A 23,054-nucleotide genomic window follows, 5' to 3' on the forward strand; every position below is an offset into this window, starting at 1 on the left:
TCAGGAGCTGAAGTCCTACTCCCCTAGGGAAAAATGCTCTCCAGGTGGGACCTTGGGGACTGGGGGCCTTGTATTTTTGGGTGCAGCAGTTTGAGGTGGAGTCTCTGCCATGCTGAGCTGGGAGGAAGGAGAGAGAAAGAGCAGTTTTAGTTCACATAGACTCTCACCTTTGTTAGCAAATTTTCAGATTTTCTTGAACAGATATTTCTTCATTTGCTTTTTGTCGTTAGGATCAGTTTCAGAGGCTTTTAAATGTTTTGTTTTTAAAATCAGTTTCTCTGAGGAGTGGGTCAGTGAAACTTCTCAAGCTGTTGCTCTGGACATTGGTTCTGTAACTTCTTAATTTATTAAAATGCATTTAAGTTTTAAGCTACGTAGTAGTATAAAAATTTTGCAATACCCTTCCATTGATTTCCATTGGGTAAAAATTGGCCGTGGTTTCCACTGGGTAAAAATTGGCAGCAGATATGACTAGAGTTGAAGGATTATGAAAATGAAGAAGTAAAGTAAGAATGGTAGACGTACATAACAAAATGATGAGTTAAAATTTGCACATAATACAAGAAAAGGATAAAGTCAGGAGCAAGAGACACAAGAATTTTGCCTTTAAATTATTTCTGTTCTTGCTGGTGAAATTTTGTGAATAATTATAAATTAAGACAAACCAGTTTACACTATTGTAGCTAAAAGTATGGAAAGACCTCTGAAAATGTAGTGCATGTTGAGAAACAGAACATGTTTGGGGAAATATTTAAGATGTTACTTATTTTTTTCCTTTTTAGGAAATGACCACAAGTGAACATATCCAAGATGAACCAGGTAACTGTTATCAAGGAAACTGCTAAGACAACCTTGATTAACACTAGTACAGTGATTTAATAGTGGGGATAATAAATGAATCAGTTTGCTGGAGAGTTTAACAAAAAGATTCAGCTATTGAATGTGTTATCTCTATGAGAAATGTGGATTCTTGGAATGTTATTTTAGAAGGTGAATTAAAAAAATGTTTAAGAAGTATTTGAGCATTTCCTCTGGATCTTCACAAATGGGAGAGCATTTTCCTTGAAGATATTATTTAATGGGAGGGAGGCATGGTCAGTGAGTCAAAACCAACAGTGATGATTTATTTATTTGTAGCATATAACCTGAACGAAAGACTACCTTAGTAAGGGTTTAATGGTTCAGAGGATATTGGAATCTGCTACTAGGAGATAAACACCTTAATTAAAAATCTTTTTCAAGTGAACAGATTTCCAGATTCATTCTTTTGTTTTAATGTTGATATATTTCCTCACAAGGTACCAATGATGGAAGCACCGAAGCTGCAATAACTTTACTTACAATGGGAGATCTAGTATTGCAGTCAGAGATCAGTAGTGAACAGGGTGATGGTAAGAATGAAAGCTAAGTCCTATCAAAAATAGAAACTTTTAAAACCTAACTTAAGAAATTATACCCACATTTGAGTAATAACCCTTTTACCTTTGAAGTTGTCTCCATTTTGTTGTTCTTCCATAAAATATGATATGTATGTATTGATCCATCCACTATTTTACTACTGTTTAGGTGTAGTGACAGCTAATTCAAGATCATGTACTTGGTTTATTAAGGATAATTTGTATTCATGGAATAGTTGCTCTAGTGAATACTACCTTTACCATCATGAATGTCATTGGTTAACTGAGCTCATTGATCACTGATTAATGATACATGTGTCTTTTGCAAAGGAGTTGCTGCTTGGGATGGTATTCACAATTAGATGACAAAGAGCACAAAGAGACAGTAGCACTCATTGAAATAATTTAGTTTAAACTGTTCTCAGTTTGGACAGAGCCAAAAGATATATCAACCAAGATTTTTAATTTATTAGATGGAAATCACAGACAAGAGATAAATCTTTACTACCTCAGTATCTTTTAATTGCATGAAATGAATAATTATACTATTCCTGGTAATTATTTTGCCTGGTTACCATTCATTTTATTTACTTATTTATTTATTTGAGATGGAGTTTGGTTATGAGTAGCCTACCATTCATCTTATGTATTTATTTGAAGCAGAGTTTCGCTCTTGTCACCCAGGCTGGAGTGCAATGGTGCGATCTCGGCTCACTGCAACCTCTGCCTCCCAGGTTCAAGCAATTCTCCTGCCTCAGCCTCTCAAGTAGTTAGGATTACAGGCGCGTGCCACCATGTCCAGCTAATTTTTGTATTTTTAGTAGAGTTGGGGTTTCACCATCTTGGCCAGGCTGGTCTCGAACTCCTGACCTCAGATGATCCACCCGCCTTGGCCTCCCAAAGTGCTGGGATTACAGGCATAAGCCACCGCACCCAGCCTCCATTCATTTTGAGTATTAGACTTTTGGGCCAGACGCGGCAGCTCACGCCAATAATACCAGCACTTTGGGAGGCCGAGGCTGGTGAATGCTTGACCTCAGGAGTTCAAGACCAGCCTGGGCAACATGGTGGAACCCCATCTCTACAAAAAATACAAAAAATTAGGCAGGTATGGTGGTGTACATCTGTAGTCCTAGCTGCTTGGGAAGCTGAGGTGGGAGGATCGCTTGAGCTCAGGAGGTCAAAGGCTGCAGTGAGCTGAGATTGCACCACTGCACTCCAGCCTGGGTGACAAAGTGAGACCCTGTCTCAAAAATAGATAAATAAAGACATATTAGACTTTTAGGCTTGGAACCATGTATTTATCAGGAAAGTCTCTGATTTGTGTTCTGTATAGGGCTCCTTTCTTAGTGGCAGAGTATTGCAGTAGAGCCTGTCAAAAACATATAGAACATAAAGTACATATAGAACATAAAGGTTTTAAAAATCTTAAATGCTGGCAGTGCTGTCTATCTTGAAATCCATCTGAGATTATATAATTACTGAAAGTAACAAAAGGACTCATTTTTACTAATAATCGGATAAAATTCCAGCCTATAAGGATTATTAAGCTCACAACAGGTCAAATCCCTGGCATGAAATAGGGAGATCATAAATTTACAGCCAACAAGAGCAAACTTTATTTATTTTTAAAATCTTTTTCTATTGCTGCTGCACAAATGAAGCAAACTTTAATAATACAGAATTTTACAATTACTAAATGTTGAGGAATTTATTTTGAGCATCTATAATTTGGTCCATTTTAATTTTCTGTTTTTTTTTCTTCAGTAGGAGTGTGTATACTTCCTCATGTTCATTCAAAGGATAAAAGCCATATTCCTTCTAGCCTAGATAATGTAAATCACAAAATTGTTCATGAATGTCAGGAGCTTTCTTCACCTGTCATTACTACATCTCCTGCATCATTTGAAGAAAACAAGATTGTATTGGAGGAACAAAGTTCCAGAGAAGAAATAAGTTTAATGGAGAAAGTAAAGGAGAATGCTACACCAACCAGGTTTATTTTAGTATTCAATTAATAAATATTACTAAAACCACCATCAAATTAGTTAATAGCTTTGAGTAATGCTTGTAAATGTAAAGTAGGCAATGCTAATTTCTTACCCTTTAAAGATGGACTGATTTTGATTTTAGGTTAATGGCTTGCATGTTTAAATTATAGTAGTAAATGTTGTGTATCTTTGAAGCTTTAATGAAATAGATTTATGTAAATGTCTCTGTTTTACAAATACAGACTAAATTCTCTTCTTAAGACCTCTAGTAAAGTTACTACTTTGTAATTTTAGTATTAAGAAATGAACACTTGTAGACTGTGTGGCACCTAACAGGTCATTCACTCTATCAGTGCTAGACAGACTGTATTAATGTGAGAGAGCAAGATCTAACATGATTCATAAATTTCTCTATCTTCTGTTTTTAGGAATACAATTTCTAATGTGACCAGTAATTTGAGAATAAGAAGTAGACTTGCCAAGCCTAAACCAAATCTTGAGAAGACTTTAGGGACCAACAGACTTGATGATTATCAGGAAGTTTCCAGTTTGTGTGTAACCAAAGGGGCAGAAATGGAAACTCAAAGAGGTAAATTTTATTCTCTTAATTTGTTGCAAAATCATTTTGACACAAGAAATTACGTTAACATTTCAAAGAAATATTTGGTCATTAAATTGTTTTAACTTACAATAAAATAGTTTCAAATTAAAAAGTAAGATGAGCTATAAAATAAATATCCATAAATCTACCAATTGGTTTTGGTAATTAATACCATTTTGCTATATTTGTTTGACCAATTTTTTGTCCTTTTATTCTCTCTCTGTCTTTCTCTTTCTGTTTCTCTCATTCCTCTCTCTCATAGTTGACCCTTGAACTAGGGGCAGTGACCTCCCCATTCAGTCAGAAATTTGTGTATAGGCTGGGTGCAGTGACTCACACCTGTAATTCCAGCACTTTGGGAGGCTTGAGCCCAGGAGTTCGAGGCCAGCCTGGACAACATAGTGAGACCCTGTCTCTTATGAATTGAAAACATATATATATATATATATATATATTCATGTATAACTTTTGACTCCCCAAAAACTACCTACTAATGGCTTACTGTTGATCAGAAGCCTTATTGATAAGATAGTTAATTAACACATATTTTGTATTTTATTTGTGTTATATACTGTATTCTTATGATAAAATGGGCTGGAGAAAATTTTAAAAAATTGTTTTTTCTGTTTTTTCAACCGATGTCGTTGAGCCATAGAGAAATGAAAATGTTATTAAGAAAGTCAGACTGGGGCTGGGCACTGTGGCTCATGCCTGTAATCCCAGCACTTTGGGAAGCCAAGGTGGGTGGCTCACTTGATGAAACCAGACTGGGCTGGGCAACAAGGCAGAATCCCATCTCTACAAAAGTACAAAAATTAGCCAGGCATGGTGGCGCATGTCTGTAGTCCTAGCTACTCAGGAGGCTGAGGTGGGAGTATCACCTGAGCCCGGGGAGGTTGAGGTCGCAGTGAACTGTGATCATGCCACTGTCGGCCTGGGCAGCAGAGTGAGACTCCATCTCAAAAAAAGAAAAAAGAAAATCAGGCTGGGCACGGTGGTGGTGCACACCTGAAATCCTAGCCCTTTGGGAGGCAGAGGCAGGAAGACCACGTGAGCCCAGGAGTTTTGAGACCAGCTTGGGCAATATAGGGAGACCTTGTCTGTACAAAATAATTTTTAACAGTTAGCCAGACGTGGTGGCACACACCTGTGGTCCCAGCTACTCAGAGGTTTGAGCTCGAAAGATCAAGGCTGTCGTAAATTGTGGTATTGCCACTGCACTCTAGCCTGGGTGACAGAGCAAGACCCTGTCTCAAAGAAAAATAAAAGGAAGAAAATTATAAGGAAGAGAAAATACATTTTCAGTACCGCATTGTATTTATCAGTACCAAAAGTTTATGTCATCTGTTTACAAGATGAAACATCTGTCTGAAATGGTGGGCAACCCCAACTACAGGTGTCAATCTGTAATACATATCAAGCAATTCAGCTTTTTCTTATAATGTTATGACTTTTCTCTGCTCTTGGGAGTGCTTCCAACATCATTAATGATACTTTGTAGGGATCCCATGGTGTTATTCACAGTATTGCACTAAACATGATGAAAAATACATGAGAACCATGAGAGGTCACCTTTTCTAAAACCTCTCTCAACATGCAGTCTCAAATTACCTCTTCTATATAGAAGTCTTTTTTTCCCGATTTGTGATATTATTCTTTGCAGTGCAGCTCCTTCTCCAAGACTTCCTCTAAAGTGGAACTAGCCAAACCTCCGTGTACCCACCTCGAAGTCTCTTTTATATGTTGAGTTTCTAATTATTGATGCTAGTACCGTAAAGTGAGGATACAATTATCATGGTGGGCATGAGTGAGATATTTGCAGAACAGGATTTATTAATCATCTGTTTTACTGTTCAAAAATCTATTAGCCAGGACTTTCTGCTATGTGTGTAAGCCTGATTTGTGGAATAAGAGAAGTTTGGAAGACTCACTATATAGGGATCTTCCTTTTAAGAGGGCATATGTTTCTAATACAGGGATTTTAACTGTATTATTTTGGTCTATATCATAAGTGTGCTTTTTGTTTAAGAAACAGAGAAAAATGCTTCCAAAGCAACAGAATTGGAAAATAAAAACCTCGGACCAGTTACAACAGCAGAGAATAAGGATCAGAGCAAACTGGCATGTGTACATGGTATCAAAGGGACCAGTATTTCTTCAGAAGTAAACCTAACTGAAAGGTAAAAGAGTGAAGAGGTTCTGAGATTCAGTTTATATTGTTTCAGCTATAGCCTTAAGTTGTGGCTGTAAGAATTTGAAAAAGAGGTTCTGGCCGGGCGCGGTGGCTCACGCCTGTAATCCCGGCACTTTGGGAGGCCAAGACGGGAGGATCACGAGGTCAGGAGATCGAAACCATCCTGGCTAACACGGTGAAACCCCGTCTCTACTAAAAAATACAAAAAATTAGCCGGGCGTGGTGGTGGGCGCCTGTAGTCCTAGCTACTTGGGAGGCTGAGGCAGGAGAATGGTGTGAACCTGGGAGGCGGAGCTTGCAGTGAGCCAAGATCGTGCCACTGCACTCCAGCCTGGGCGACAGAGCAAGACTCTGTCTCAAAAAAAAAAGAAGTCCTATTGCATCAAATATGTTTTAAAAGTTTGAAAATCATTTAATTAGATGATCTTTTACACACCTAGCTCTAAAAATAATTCCATGATTTGCCTGATTTCAAATGACGTGCATGCTAAACTCTCTTTCAGAAACGAAAATCAAGAAGAGAGCTCTCAGGAGGTTCACATGTTGTCAGTTGCTCCAGTTGCTTTCTCTGAGACAGGGCCCTGCACACTTGGTTTGGATAGGGGTCTTGGTGAAAATTCTGTTGAAGAGCCCCAGATAAAGGACTCTAAAGGAGACAGTGTGCTTACACTTCCTGTGCCAGAGGTAAAAGAATGTACAGTATAATAAGGGATAACAAGGTGTTTTCCTCCATTAAAAAAAAAAAAGGTATAATTTACATACAATAAACTTCACCTCTTTTATCTTCATTTTTCTTTATTTCTTTTTTTTTTTTTGGAGACAGTCTTGTTCTGTTGCCCAGGCCAGAGTGCAGTGGTATGATCTCAGCTCACTGCAACCTCTGCCACCCAGATTCAACAGATTCTCCTGCCTCAGCCTGCCAAGTAGCTGGGACTACAGGCATATGTCACCACAGCCAGCTAGGTTTTGTATTTTTAGTAGAGACAGGGTTTGCCATATTGGCCAAGCTGGTCTTGAACTCCTGGCTTCAAGTGATCCACCCGCGTTGGCCTCCAAAAGTGTTGGAATTACAGGCATGAGCCACTGTGCTTGGCTAACTTCACCCTTTTTAGTGTACAGTTCTTCAGGTTTTTATAACTATGCAGTCATGTAACCAATACATGAACAGTTCCATAAAAAGTTCCCCAAGTGAGAGAAGCCTTGGACTTGAAGAACATGTATACATTATCCAGTTAAAGGGAGAGGAACATGTGTGTGTAAAGAACAGGTGTGGACCGGTTGCAGTGGCTCACACCTATAATGCCATTAAAAAAAAAAAAAGCCAGGCATGGTGGCATTTGCCTGTAGTCCCAGCTACTCAGGAGGCTGAAGTGGGAGGATCATTTCAGCCTGGGAGGTAGAGGCTGCAGTGAGCTGTGGTTGCCATGCACTCCAGCCTGGCAGACAGAGTGACACCCTGTTTCCAAGAACAAACCAGTATGAAACAGCATGTAAGTAGTATGACTGGAATATTAATGAAGAAAGTGATTAGAGATGAACTTAGAAAGATAGCCTGCAGACAGATCATAAAAGGATTTTTATGACTTGCTAAGGAGTTTGGTTACATTTAAAGTTACGAGATTCCTCACCCCACCCTGACTTTTTAATTTTTACTTTTTATTTTGAAAAATTTTACTTAGAAGTTACAAAAATCTTACAAAGAATTATCCTATACACTTCACTTTGATTCATTAATTGTCAATATTTTGCCTCATTTGTTTTTTTACTCTGTCTTGCTCTCCATCTGTATAGATAAATACTTGGCTGGGCGGGGTAGCTCATGCCTGTAATCCCAGTACTTTGGGAGGCCGAGGTGGGCAGATCACCTGAGGTCAGGAGTTCAAGAACAGCCTGGCAAACAAGGTGAAACCCCATCACTACAAAAATACAAAAATTAGCCAGGCGTGGTGGCATGCACCTGTAATCCCAGCTACTTGGGAGGCTGAGGTGTGAGAATTGCTTGAACCCAGGAGACAGAGGTTGCAGTGACCAAAGATCGTGCCATTGCACTCCAGCCTGGGCAACAGAACAAGACTCTGTCTCAAAAAAAACCAAAAATCTGAATCATTTGAAAGTAGGTTGAGTCCATAAATACCTCGTCTTGTATCTAATAAGGACAAGGAAGTTCTCTTACAGAGAAAGAACAGTACTGTTGTCACACTCAGTATTACTACACTATTTAACATTGTCTCAACAATATGTAATATACAGTTTCCATTCCAGTTTCCCTAGTTGTCCCAATCATGTCCATTATAGCTTTTTTTCTTTTTGAGACAGTCTTATTCTGTCACCCAGGCTGGAGTGCAGTGGCGCGATCTCAGCTCACTGCAACCTCCGCCTCCCAGGTTCAAGTGATTCTTGTGCCTCAGCCTCCCAAGTAGCTGGGATTAAAGGTGTGTGCCACCACACCTGACTAATTTTTTTGTATAATATTTTTAGTAGAGATGGGGTTTCACTATGTTGGCCGGGCTGGTCTTGAACTCCTGGCCTCAAATGATCTGCCCACCTCAGCCTCCCAAAGTGCTGGGATTACAGGTGTGAGCCACCATGTCTAGCCAGCTTTTTTTTTCTTTTTCTTAGATTCAAGATCCAATCAGGGCTCTCACATTGCATTTGATTATCCTTTCTCCTTATTTTCCTTTAATCTAGAGTATTTTTCTTGTCTTTTTGTTCACAAAAGAGAAAAAGCAAGAGAAGTTTAGACCAGTCTAGGCTGGCCTACAGTCTGGATTTCTTTTTTTTAATTGCTTCCTCATTACTAGATTCAACTTACATATTTTAGGGCAAGATTACTATGTAGGTAATAATGTGTTCTTCCTTTTGTATCACATCGGGAGACACATAATGTCAGTTTGTCCCATTATTGGTGATGCTGACTGATCACTTGGCTAGAATGGTACCTGCCAGGTTTCTTCATTATAATGGCATCTTTTCCATTCTGTATTAGTAATTTGTCAAATGAGACCAACGCAGCAAGCTGTTACCCTGTAGTTTTAATATCCACTGATGATTCCTGCCTTAATCAGTTATTGACATTGTTGGTTACAAAATGAAAGTTTTAAGATTTTAAGCAGGCCGGGCGCAGTGGCTCACACCTGTAATTCCAGCACTTTGGGAGGCTGAGGCGAGTGGATCATGAGGTCAAGAAATTGAGATCATCCTGGCCAACACGGTGAAACTCTGTCTCTACTAAAAATACAAAAATTAGCTGGCCATGGTGGTGTGTGCCTGTAGTCCCAGCTACTCGGGAGACTGAGGCAGGAGAATTGCTTGGACCCAGGAGGCGGAGGGGCGGAGGTTGCAGTGAGCTGAGATTGCGCCACTGCACTCCAGTCTGGCGACAGAGCGAGACTGTCTCAAAAAAAAATAATAATAATAAAATGAAATAAAATAAAATAATAAAAGATTTTAAGCAGTAGAAGCCCGGCATAGTGTCTTACACCTATAATCCCAGCACTTTGGGAGGCTGAGGTGGGTGGATCACTTGAGCCCAGGAGTTTGAAACCAGCCTGGGCAACATGGCAAAACCCCATCTCTACCCCCGAAAAATAAAAAAAATTAGCCAGGTGTGGTGGCGTGCATGTGTACTCCCAGCTACTCAGGAGGTTGAGGTGGGAGGATCGCTTGAGCCCAGGAGGCGGAGGTTGTGGTGAGCTGAGAGATTTTAAGCAGTAGAGAATTACAGTCAGGATTGCATTTTAGAAAAACCATGTTTGTGGTTTTTTGGAAAACGGGAGGGAACCATACTGCATGCAGGGAAAGCAGTTTGCCTTCATTCAGATGTCACCTACTATGGGAGTAGAGAAAAAGTTGTGGGGTTTGGGTCTCTATCCTGTTGCTTCAAAAATCATTTCCTAAAATGCACATATTTAACAATGTAGTCAGGATTCTTTGTATTAATATTTATTTAAATGAATCAAAAGTTTATTGGAACAGCCTAAAGCTTCAAACACTTGAAAACTGTATCTGGTTAGATGTTGTTGAGTTAATCTCTTCACCATATCATATTGACAGGAATAACTTTTTAAATGTAAGATTTGGCCAACCTGACTCTTTCATTTTAATTTTTTATGGCAGTATACACCAACAAGTATTCCAGAAGTCCAACAAGAGAATATAATCAATCCTCAAGACCTAACAGGTATGATCATATGCTTCAGTGACATGTCATAGAACTTAGTTGTATGATTTTTACCCCTTATTTAACTGTGGAAAAACATAAAACAGTTTTATTTTAGTCTATGCTGGCCTTAAATTTAAAAAGTTTTATAGAAACACCTTGAAGTATTTTGCATATCAGTTTTGTTTTTCAGAGTCATAAATCTTCTCCCTAGTATATCACCTTTATCCTTTATGAAATTACTTCTTGGGCCAGTCATGGTGGCTCACTTTGGGAGGCAGAGGTGGGTAGATCACTTGAGGCCAGGAGTTCGAGACCAGCCTGGCCAACATGGTGAAACACCATCTCTACTAAAAATACAAAACTAGCCAGGCACGGTGGCACACACCTGTAATCCCATCTACTTGGGAGGCTGAGGCACAAGAATTGCTTGAACCCAGGAGGCGGAGGTTGCAGTGAGCCGAGATTGTGCCACTGTATTTCAGCCTGGGCGACAGAGCGAGACTCTGTCTCCCCCGCAAAAAAAAGGAGGGAACTTACTTCCTCAGGCTGGGGGGTCGTTGGGGGGAGCATTTACTTATTTAGCCTTGACGATAAGTTGTCCTGAGACTGTCTTTTTAGAAATGAAATAAATTAATGATACTCTGTTATTTCATAGGTGAGCTTTTTTATTACTAACTTTTAAACTTTGATAGTGAATCTAGTTGCTAATGTACCTCAAGATGGAGAAGATGAACAAGCCTTTATTTTAACTCTGGTGGAAATCCCAACCAATGCAGTAGAAGAATTTACTGATGCCACTGCACAGTTCATGCCAAACCCTTTACTGCCAGCTCCCATATTGGTCAAATCAGTGAATACCGAAGAAAGGGGTGACATGAGGTAACGAATGAGTGAAACTGTTTTTGCTAGGAGGAAAAGTGATTTATGAATTAAGTAGCATTGATTGAACAAACCATTCACCGATATTAGTTGTTATTGTTGCGGAGATCTTATTTATCATTTATGTGGTAAGTTAGAGAAGAAATGTAATGTGGTAGATTTTATATCTGATAAAGATGCCACTTAAATGTTTCATGTATTAGTTTTGTATGAAACTTGTTTATTAAGTTATTTTGAAAGCTAAAAAAATTAACAGTCTAGATCATAAAATGATACCTGTTAAGAGTGTGGTTACTTTGTATAAACATACACATATGAAACTGTGAAATATGCATTCACAGAAAGTTGTGAAAATAGTACAGTGGTAATAAATATAGTTTTTTTTCTTTTCTTAAGAGACAGGGACTTGCTTTGGTGCCCAGGCTAGAGTGCCAGGCTAAAGTGTAGTGGTGCCATCATAGTTCACTGCATCCTTGAACTCCTGGGCGCAAGAGATCCTCCTGGCCAGGCATGGTGGCTTGCGCCTTTAATCCCAGGGCTTTGGGAGGCCGAGGTGGGCAGATCACCTGAGGTCAGGAGTTGAAGACCAGCTTGGCCAACATGGCGAAACTCCATCACTACTACAAATACAAAAATTAGCTGGGCATGGTGGCCTGTGCCTGTAATCCCAGCTACTCAGGAGACGGAGGCAGGAGAACCACTTGAACCCGGGAGGTGGAAGTTGCAGTGAGCTGAGATTGCACCACTGCACTCTAGCCTGGGTGATAGAGTGAGAAAAAAAAAAAAAGATCCTCCTGCTTCAGCCTTTCAAGTAGCTTCTCAGCTACAGGTGCGCACCACCGTGGTTAGCTAATTAAAAAAAAAATTTTTTTTGTTTTTTCAGAGGTAGAGTCTTGCTCTGGTACCCAGGCTTGTCTTGAACTCCTGGCCTCATGCATTCCTCCCATCTTGGCCTCCCAAAGTGCTGAGATTACAGGCATGAGCCACTGTGCCCAGCTATTCTTGATACTCTTATTTTAATTCTTTATTTTGGAAGTAAGTTATATCTTAATTAATTAAGATAATTAATTAAGATAATTGTCCATCGTGTAGCATTAGAAATTGAAGACTTTAATATTTTTATTTTTGGAGACAGAATCTTGCTCTGTTGCCCAGGTGGAGTGTAGTGGCGTGATCTCAGCTCATTGCGACCTCCACCTCCCGGGTTCAAGTGATTCTCGTGCCTAAGCCTCCCAAGTAGCTGGGACTACAGGTGCGTGCCACCACACCCGGCTAATTTTTTGTATTTTTAGTAGAGACGGGGTTTCACCATGTTGACCAGGCTGGTCTCAAACTCCTGGCCTCAGGTAATACACCTGCCTCAGCCTCCCAAAGTGTTGGGATTACAGGCGTGAGCCACTGCACCTGGACTAGAAGCGACATTTTAGGTTAAACGTTTAACTTTACAATCAGGGAAAATACCATTAAATATTCAGATTTAATTCAATATTATGGAATTTAAGTTATAAGCCTTTAAGTATGAATGGAGCTCAAAACTATTAATAGCATTTTTGTGGCCATGGCCATGTATCTCTTAGTTTGGAGTTTTTTGGTTTTATTGGAATTTTCACTGGAATACCTCAGCCTTTAACCTTATTATTGGAAGGATTTCTAGGATCCTTTAAAAAAAAAAGTGTTAAATAACTTCTAATTCAGTAATTTAGTATGCATTTCTTTTCTATGCAGTATTTGCTTACCAGCAACTTCAGTTGGTCAAGATGCCATGGGTTTATCTATTTCTGGAAGAGATAATTCTAAAAAGCCTCCTGATAATTTGGATCTTGTATCTAGGAAGAGATTTCAATGCAGTCTTGATAAAAATGACCACATTCCTCCTGCCAAAAAACGTTCACTCACTTTAAGAGATGACTGTCAAGAATATACCTCTGAGGTAAGGTAGAATCATTAAGTAAGATAGCCATATTGCAACAGATCTGTTTCTATTTTTCCTTTCTTCTCTTTAAACTTTTAGATATATATAAAGATAGTTCTGACATTTATCATCATAAGTTATTCAAGTAAAACTGGTTTTGGATTATCACTTTTAACCAATGGTAAATGAAAATTGATGGAGAGTAATCAAGAAACTTATTCCCAGTTCTGTATTGGTGGCTAAAAATAAGACCAAAAGCATTATATATGTCTGGATCTTGGCTCTACCACCTAGTAGCTGTAACACCTTAGGCAAGATACTTCATCTCTCTCTCTGATCAGGTTTCCTAATATGTAAAATGATAATACTAATATCATCATCATCATGCTTAAAGCTACCCATTTCTTTTAGGAGTAAAACCATAGCCTTTAGTGCCCCACATTGTCTTGCTGATTTTTGTCTCTAGTCTCATTTCGTGCCAGCTTCTGCCTCACTTTCTGGCCACATTGGCCATCTTTCAATTCCTTAAATGTGTCGGGACACTGCATTTGATGTACCTTCTGTGTGAAACATTCCCTTGAAAAACATACAGACTTCTTTAGTGCAGTCATCACTGCCTCAGGGAAGTCCGGCCAGACCATGCAAATTCAATCACCAACCACTATGTTGTAGGTTTCCTAGTACCTCTTGTTTTTATATTCATCTAGTACTCATCATAATTTGTAACTACACTATGGAAAAGTCCTTTTAAAATCTGTGTTCTCAAAGAGAAAGTTAAAGCCCAATAGTTCTTGAGTAATAGTTGACAAAGAGCAAGTGTACTTTTATATATTTGGTGAGTAAAAAAAATGGCATATCCCAGAACTGTTTTATTTTCTCTTGTTATGGGTAAGATTGAACATCTTTTCATATGCTTAAGAGCCATGTGTATTTCCTTTTCTATGAACTGACTTTTCCTTTACCCATTTTTCAATTAGATTATTGATCTTTTTCTTAGAGAACTGGAAGAACTCTTATATATGTCTGTGGTAATGAGTTGCAAATCTTTTTTCCCAGTTTGTCATTGTCTCTTGACTCTGCTTTCTTTGTTGTTGTTTTCTTATGCAGAACTTTTGGATTAACTTTTTATATGAACATTTCCAGACATATTAAAAGATAGACTAGGTATAATGTGCCCCCATGTACCAGTCACCCAGTTTCAATAATTTATCAGCATTCCATGCAGACATTATTTTGTTTTGTTTCAAAAATATCTTTAATGACATGGACAAAAGACCATAGTACTTTACTAAGTACAAAACTAGGTCACCAGACTATGATATGCCATTTAAAAAATGGTAGTTATACAGTGGTGTGAATATGTAAGAAAAGTATAATGTCTATTTGGCTTATTTGTGATTTTTATTTTTTAAACTTTGTTTTTAGCATTTTAACAATTTTTTAAAAATTGCTTTTACTGGTTGAGTATCCTTTATTCGAAATGCTTAGGACCAGAAGTGTTTCAAATTTCAGATTTTTTTGAATTTTGGAATAATTGCATTATACTTACATTTGTATTATATTTAACAGTTCCACATCCCAAACCTGAAAAGCCAAAATCTGAAATGCTTCAATGAGCATTTCCTTTGAGTGTCATGTCAGCACTCAAAAAGTTTAGAATTTTGGAGCATTTTGGATTTTCAGCTTTGGGATGCTCAGCCTGTGCAAAATTGTAGGATACACATACACTGTATTCAGATAGAAGACATTTTTTATTTTCCATAATCAGATTTGTCAGTCTTTTTGTGTATGGCTTCTGGAGATTATGTTATACATTGAAAGTCCTTTGAGACTTAAATTTCCTAGTTAATGTTAATATTACTGATTTGTTGAGAATTTGATTTGGTGTAAGGAATAGGGCCAAGTTAATTTTCCTCGTATGACTTTTACCATTTACTGAATAATTCATCTTATTTCCACTGATAGGAAATTCTGCTTTTATCAGTAAGACAGTAAATCTTCATATTTGTTTGGATATATTCCTAAAACTTCCTTTTCTTTTATGTTGATTCACCTATTTGTTCTGGGGCCAGTATCATCATACTGTTTGAATTTTTGTAGTTTTCTTTATTCCTTTTTTTTTTTTTTTTTTTTTGAGATGGAGTTTCGCTCCTATTGCCCAGGCTGGAGTGCAATAGCATGATCTCAGCTCACTGCAACCTCGACCTCCCAGATTCAAGTGATTCTCCTGCCTCAGCCTCCCGAGTAGCTGGGATTACAGGCAGGCGCCACCACGCCCAGCTAATTTTGTAATTTTAGTAGAGACAGGGTTTCTTCATGTTGGTCAGGCTGGTCTCGAACTCCTGACCTCAGATGATCCGCCTGCCTCAGCCTCCCAAAGTGCTGGCATATTACAGGCGTGGGCCACCGCGCCCGGCCAAATTTTTGTAGCTTTATGATGCACTTTGGTATCTTATAGGGACAGTATCTCTCCCAAACCCATACAATTTTCTTCTTTTTTCAAGTTTCTCCTCATTACTTATATGTTCTCAAATTAATATGAATTTTAGAATTAACTTGTTTAGCTCTTTAAAAAAGAGTTCTATTGGTTTTTGTATTTGAATCATATCAACTTAGATTAATTTAGGGGAAATTGACAGCATAATTATAATATTGAATCTTCCTATTCAAAAACATGGTATGTCTTTCCATTTGTTTAAGTCTTGTTTTGTGTCTTTCTATTTTATGTTAAACTCTTCTTCATATAAATCTTACACATTTCTTATAGGTTACCCCTATGAGTTTTATCTTTTTTGTTGCTATTATCGTTAAGTTCTTTTCTATTTAGAGAGCTTACTGAGTTCCCTCATTGTATGCAGTAATTTTTCAGTTGGTTCTCTTGGGTTTTGTAAGTAAACAGACATACCATCTGCAAATATAATTTTAATTCTTCTACTTTCTATAGTTCTAATTTTTTTGTAATTATAGTGGCTAATATAACTAAAAAATAATATTAAAAAGTGGTCCCAATAGTGCACATCTTTTTTTTTTTTAATTTCCAATTTTAATCGGAGAACTTCCAGTGTTTATTATGTGGGATGCTAGCTTCTAGATTGCAATAGTTATATTTGATAGTGTTAAGAAAACGTCCGTTCCATTTTATAAGTTTTTTTCAAGAATGAATATCATTGGGTACCTTTCTATAAATACAGATGATTTTTCTCCTCAGGTCTGTTGGTTTGTATTAGATTTCATAGTGTCAGATCATCTTTGCATTCCTGAAACGAGCTCTACTTGATTGTGATGTAGTAGTCTTTTGATGTGCTGCTTGTACTATTTCTTTGATACTTTTGCACTCATATTGAGACTGATTATAAAAGGCAGTTAGCAGCTTTCTCTCTTCCAGTGGGCTCTGGAACACTTTAAAATAGTAGCAATATTTTTGCCATAAATGTTTAGTAGAATTCCTCTAAGAGCTTTTTGGGAGATAACATAGTTTCTTTACTTAAAGAAAAAAAGGAAATAAAATTAATTTCAGTTTTACTTGATAAATTTCTAAATTTTTTTGTAAATTTTCTTAAAACAGGTGCACTCCAAGGAATTAACAAATGTTTTTGAGGAAACAGGTAAGTGAAATACATTTTAACATGATTGCATTTTGCTAAATACTCCTGATTATTTGAGATATACCTTGTTCAAATATGAGATTGAAACTGAGTATTACTTTTCTCTAAGAGTAATACTTGCATTATCAGCACTTCTTTCCTGCAAAGGCCTTGGATTTGGCAGTTTGGTAGGCAAAAGAAGGTCTTTTCATCCTGTCATCAGTTGAAAACTATGTGGCTACAAGGATTTTCTATGTAAGCTCAATAACTACATTTTAGGAGTTAGCTGAGTGTAATGGCTTTTTTTCTCCCCCGCCCCCCCGAGACAGGATCTCACTCTGTCACCTAGGCTGGAGTGCAGTGGCACAATCACAGCTCACTGCAGCCTCCACCTCCCAGGCTCAAGCAATCCTCCCACCTCAGCCTCCTAACTAGCTGGGACTACAGGCATGCGCCACTATGCCAAGCTAATTTTTTTTTTTTTTTTTTTTTTTTTTTTCTTGAGACGATGTCTCGCTCTGTCGCCCAAGCTGGAGTGCAGTGGTGCGATCTCAGCTCACTGCAAGTTCTGCCTCCTGGGTTCACACCATTCTCCTGCCTCAGCCTCCCTAGTAGCTGGGACTACAGGCACCTGCCACCACGCCCAGCTGATTTTTTGTATTTTTAGTAGAGACAGGATTTCACCGTATTAGCCAGGATGGTCTCGATCTCCTGACATTGTGATCTGCCGGCCTCAGAATTTTTGTATTTTTTTGTAGAGACAGAGTTTCACCGTGTTGTCCAGCCTGGTCTTGAATGTATTTTTGTAGAGATGGGGTTTCGCCGTGTTGCCCATGCTGGTCTTGAACTCCTGGCTTCAAGCAGTCTGCCCACCCCAGCCTCCAAAAGTGCTGGGATTATAAGCATGAGCCACCACCCATGGCCTATAATGGCATTCATAATAGGTTCTTTACCCTGAAAATTAGTTTAGTTCTAGAGATTTTTTCAGGCTTAAGCCACCTATGGAAGCTGAAAAGATCTTAGAGTCTTCTATTTTTATAGGAATCTAAAATTTCTGTGGGACATTAAACCACTTAGGATCTATTTCCCTCATGACTAAAGCCGCCAGTCACATTTATCCTGTGTTTATGCAACTCTTTGTTTTTCATTTCTTTTATGACATTATTTCTCTTTTCTCTCAAAGTTAGGCTTATCATTCACACCTATAGCCATTGCTTTACCATGGCAATGGCACTCAAGAATAAAAATGTTGCTGATGGCATCTTACAGAGTTAGAGTTACAAGATAGAGAAGGGTTTGATAACCTATGATGGTTCTGGTTCTTTAAAAACGCTTATAATGGGCCAGGTGCAGTGGCTCATGCCTGTAATCCCAGCACTTTGGGAGGCTGAGGTGGGTGGATCACCTGAGGTCAGGTGTTCAAGACCAGCCTGGCCAACATGGCGAAACCCCATCTCTACTAAAAATACAAAAAATTAGCCAGGCGTGGTGGTGGGCGCCTGTAATCCTAGCTATTTGGGAGGTTGAGGCAGGAAATTACTTGAACCTGGGAGACGGAGGTTGCAGTGAGCCGAGATCACGCCATTGCATGCCAGCCTGGGCGACAGAGCAAAACTCTGTCTCAAAAAGCAAAAAATACTTGACTGGGCGTGGTGGCTCACACCTGTAATCCCAGCACTTTGGGAGGCCAAGGCAGGTGGATCACCTGAGGTCAGGAGTTCGAGACCAGCCTGGCCGACATGGCGAAGCCTCATCTCTACTGAAAATACAAAAATTAGCTGGTGGCAGGCACCTGTAATCTCAGCTACTTGGCAGGCTGAGGCAGGAGAATCACTTGAACCTGGGAGGCAGAGGTTGCGGTGAGCCGAGATTGCGCCATTGCACTCCAGCCTGGGCAAGAAGAGCGAAACTGTCTCAAAAACAAAACAAAACAAAAAAACAACAAAAACCCACACATATAATGGGCTGAGCGCAGTGGCTCACACCTGTAATCCCAGCACTTTGGGTGGCCAAGATGGGTGGGTCACTTGAGGTCAGGAGTTCGGGAGCAGCCTGGACAACATGGTGAAACACTGTCTCTACTAAAAATACAAAAATTAGTTAGGCGTGGTGGTGCATGCCTGTAATCCCAGCTACTCGGGAGGCTAAGGTGAGTGAATTGCTTGAACCCGGGAGGCAGAGGTTGCAGTGAGCCGAGATCGCGTCTCTGCACTCCTGCCTGGATGACAGAGCGAGACTGTCTCAAAAAAACAAAAACAAAAAAACTCTTATAATGTTAATACAGTCTTAGACTTAATTGTCCCAACTTTGACTGTGAAACTGTAATATGGTTACAGTTTACAGCCTCTAGAGATGTTCTAAGATTGCTCCCATCCATCTGCTCTCCAATAAAAGCATTAAGCAAACCACAATACGGTGAAGTGTTAGTGAATTTGTTCTATGCTATCTTTAATTAGGTTGTTTCTTTTAGCAGGTATTCTTACCAACTTCATTCTCCCTTCACAGAGCTAAAACACTCTCTCTGAGAACAAGGCCTTAGCTATACTAAGGGAAAACAGGTTTTTTATTGAGCGAGAAAGCTTTAGTTATTTTGTCCTAATCTTTGGCTACTTAGGCTTTTGTCTACTATTTAGTTAAGGAAAGAGAATTCTTTAGCTAAACTTGAGTATTTGAGAGTCTGTAGGTTTTACTTTTCAGGAGACCCGCAGGTACCTGAGTTACCACCTATATTTTGGATTGGTTTGGTTTCTAAATTTTAACAAACCTTAGATTTTTTAGAAAGTAATCACTCTACCATTTTGATTGCACAAGAAATATTTCTGGGAAAAGATTTTCTAGGCCAAAGTATATTGATAAAACTATTTTGTTTCTGAATGCAGAAGCTGTTAACAATTATAATTTTAACCAATTATAATATTCTTAATAATCTTATAATTTTAACCAATTATAATATTCTTAATAATCCAAGTAACTCCACTAATGATAATTTAGCTTACTCTTATTAGGGTAGGTTTATTATAGAATACCATGGGTTTCTTTTCAAATGCTGGGATTACATGGAGTGTATTAACTTCAGTATCCTTGCTTTCCATTTGCTCTTTTTTTTGAAGGGGAGTCTCACAAGGGACAAGATATTTTTCTTACCTCAGGAAGCACACTGACAACTCCAGAACCTCAAAGACAGCAAGTTGAACCAGCTTTTCAGAGTAGAGGATCTAGATCCCCTGATGCATGCATAGACAAGAATGTGCCTCAGTTACCTCAGGATGAAATGATTGTGTCTGATAAGGAAGAAAGAACTGATGCTGCTCCTAAGTCTCAGCAAATGGATAGCAGAACATCGTCTTCTAAAGCGTCACTATCCAGGTATCATGAAAAAATCTTTAATAAGTGTTTTGCTCTCTGTCTTAATAAATATAACCTATACAGAACAGATTAGATCCAGTACTAAGGATGGTGTTTAATAAACATATTCCTCCATCAGTAATGTAAAGGAAAAAGTTTCAGCCAAGGAAATATAGTGATATTGCAGATACACATTCTGTACAATAAGAGCTTAAATTTAAGTGCTGAAACTTTTAGATAGAAAATCTTTAGAATATTTTGTACACTTATTTTTTTAGATTATCCATGGTTATTTTGATCATTACATATTCTACCATGTTCAGTAGCTACTAATGCACATATGTATGGTTGCTGACATCAGAAGTTGTTTTACTGAAGTCCCAAATAATGTGTCATTTTTCTCCCTTGTGACAAACCAAAGAGGTAAACCATGGCTTTCTCCCCATAAGAATAAGTGTTGGAATTTAAGCAAAAGCCAACTTCTCTCACATTTTCCTCATATTCTAGAAGCAATGGTTATCAATAATTATTGGCTTGTCAGCAGCATCCAGAAGATTAATGTTGTGTTGCTGAACTGAAAGAGGTGGGGGAACATGCACTAGTCTCTACTAAGGGGAAGGGGTCGGGGAAAGGACACATGTAGCTTAAAAGACATATTTAATAGATCTGTTGTTTTTGTTATCTAAATTATAGAAAGTAAAGCTCAGTGGTATCTCCTCTGGCCTTAGATATGTGCTGAAAATAGAATGAGGCCCAGGTACAGTGGCACATGCCTATAATCCCAGCTACTCAGGAGGCTGAGGCCGGAGTTTGAGATTGCAGTGAGCTATGATTGTGCCTGTGAATAGCCACTGCACTCCAGCCTGGGCAACATAGCCAGACCCGTCTCTGAAAAAAGAAAAAAAAGGCTGGGCGTGATGGCTCATGCCTCTAATCCCAGCACTTTGGGAGGCTGAGGTGGGTGGATCACCTGAGGTTGGGAGTTCCAGACCAGCTTAACCAACATGGAGAAGCCCCATCTCTACTAAAAATATAAAATTAGCTGGACATGGTGGCACATGCCTGTAATCCCAGAGACTCAGGAGGCTGAGGCAGGAGAATCGCTTGAACCCAGGAGATGGGGGGTGCGGTGAGCCGAGATTGCGCCATTGCACTCCAGCCTGGGCAACAAGAGCGTAACTGTCTCAAAAAATAAATTAAAATAAAATAAAAACATCATGAGAGTTTGGATTGAAACAGGTTGAGAAGCAGTGTTCTAGAACAGAAGTCAGCATTTTTTGTAAAATGGCATTTGTATATATTTTAGGCTTTGTAAGCCATATGGTCTCTGTTAACAGCTATTCAACTCTGCAATTATAGCACAAAAGCAACCATAGACCATATGTAAACAGATGAACATAGCTGTGTTCCAGTAAAACATACTCACAGAATTGGGTGGGGGGCTGCATGTGGCCTGTAGAGCATACTGTGCTGACCACTGTTCCACAGCTTTGCTACTCAGAGCGTAGTCCTGACAACAGCAGTATGGACATCATTTGAGAACTTGATAAAAAGCAGAACTCAGGCCATGCCCGCTACCAACTGTGCGAATCTTCATTTTAATAAGATCCCCAAGTGATTTGAATGCTAGAGATGTTCTAGAGACCGGGGTCCTGCTAATTTTGTCCAGGCTGTTCTTGAGCTCCTGGCCTTAAGCGTTCGGTCTTCCCACCTTAGCCTCCCAAAGCAGAAGCAGGTATTAAGGATGTGTCTTGGCTGGGTGCGGTGGCTCACGCCTGTAATCCCAGCACTTTGGGAGGCTGAGGTGGGCAGATCACGACGTCAGGAGTTCGAGACCAGCCTGACCAACATGGTGAAACCCCGTCTCTACTACAGCTACTTGGGAGGCTGAGGCAGGAGAATCTCTTGAACCCGGGAGGTGGAGGTTGCAGTGAGCCGAGATTGCACCACTGCACTCCAGCCTGGGTGAGAGTGAGACTGTGTCTCAAAAAAAAAAAAAAAAAGAATGCGTCTTCCTGGGTATTCTTGAATATCGTTACATTTGTATTTCTAGACCTGGTAGAAGACCCCTGGGATTTTTATCTTTAATATGTTCAAAGAATAGTTTGGAGTCTGATGAACCTATGCAAGTCCATAGTAAGAAACGCCTAAAACCTCTTGTACCTGCATTAAGAAAGAAATTGAAAAGATCTAATCCATTCAATGAAAGCCAGGACAAAAATCGAGAGTCCTCTGATCTGCTTCCGTCTTCAAGTGTTATTACTACTCAATCTGAGAATATTAGCAGCTCAGCAACTCAGGTATGTGATAACTACTGTATTTTATAGTTTGTATGAGATGGGTTGGATATGAGATTCAACTAGGGAAAACATAGTAATTTGTTATTTTTAGTTTGATGTCAGAAATTATTTTAGAGCAACTCCCATCCTTCTCCTCTCCATTGTGTTCCTCCATAATGGAAGAAGAAAAGGTGTTGAGTCAGGAAGTTACAGTTAGGTTAGTACAGAGCCATTGAACTAACCATAAATGGACACTTAATAGCCATTCCTTTAATCTAGAGACCCTTCTGACTTGTGGAAGCAAAAGGAAGCAGTGCTGACACCCACAAGAATTTAAGGAACTGTAAAACTAGAATTTGTTCACATGTTTCATTTCTATGTCTCCTGAAGCTGTCCAATGGCAAGTATTGGGATGGAAAACTCTGTAAACCTGTATCAAAGCCTTTGTAAAAATATTGGGGTAACTTAAGATCTTGACAAAGAAAAGGCTGGTGAGCATCTGTTGAATAGCATGAGCCTTTGGAAGGGGTACTTTTTTAAAGAACGTCCTTAAACTTTTTAAAAACATTTTGTATTATTTGTTAGAATTATTTTCTGAGATCAAGATTTTATCAGTCTAGCTTATCATTGCCAAAGTCGTGGGTTTTGTTTTTCTTGTGTGTTTGTTTTGAGACAGAGTCTCACTCTGTCACCCAGGCTGTAGTGCAGTG

The 23,054-nt window shown here is 39.0% G+C and overlaps 1 protein-coding gene across 8 annotated transcripts in view; it reads left to right on the forward strand.

The window, feature by feature from the left end:
- BDP1 (B double prime 1, subunit of RNA polymerase III transcription initiation factor IIIB) overlaps nt 1-23,054 on the forward strand; it is a 109,262-nt gene that overhangs the window by 81,589 nt on the left and 4,619 nt on the right. For 3 of the 8 annotated variants that reach the window (XM_024247437.3, XM_024247439.3, XM_054555615.2), the window contains 12 exons: nt 783-819; nt 1,299-1,391; nt 3,165-3,393; nt 3,817-3,977; nt 6,019-6,169; nt 6,687-6,867; nt 10,300-10,363; nt 11,038-11,224; nt 12,950-13,154; nt 16,702-16,741; nt 19,831-20,086; nt 22,119-22,365. In XM_024247437.3, the coding sequence (XP_024103205.3) occupies nt 783-819; nt 1,299-1,391; nt 3,165-3,393; nt 3,817-3,977; nt 6,019-6,169; nt 6,687-6,867; nt 10,300-10,363; nt 11,038-11,224; nt 12,950-13,154; nt 16,702-16,741; nt 19,831-20,086; nt 22,119-22,365 (1,851 nt within the window). Of the gene's footprint in view, nt 1-782; nt 820-1,298; nt 1,392-3,164; nt 3,394-3,816; nt 3,978-6,018; nt 6,170-6,686; nt 6,868-10,299; nt 10,364-11,037; nt 11,225-12,949; nt 13,155-16,701; nt 16,742-19,830; nt 20,087-22,118; nt 22,366-22,623; nt 22,745-23,054 lie in introns of those variants that run through there. The other 5 variants (XM_024247441.3, XM_024247438.3, XR_008525299.2 and 2 more) reach the window with 5 other exon arrangements.

This window comes from Pongo abelii, chromosome 4 (assembly GCF_028885655.2).
Source record: "Pongo abelii isolate AG06213 chromosome 4, NHGRI_mPonAbe1-v2.0_pri, whole genome shotgun sequence".
Classification (NCBI taxonomy): Eukaryota; Metazoa; Chordata; class Mammalia; order Primates; family Hominidae; genus Pongo; species Pongo abelii.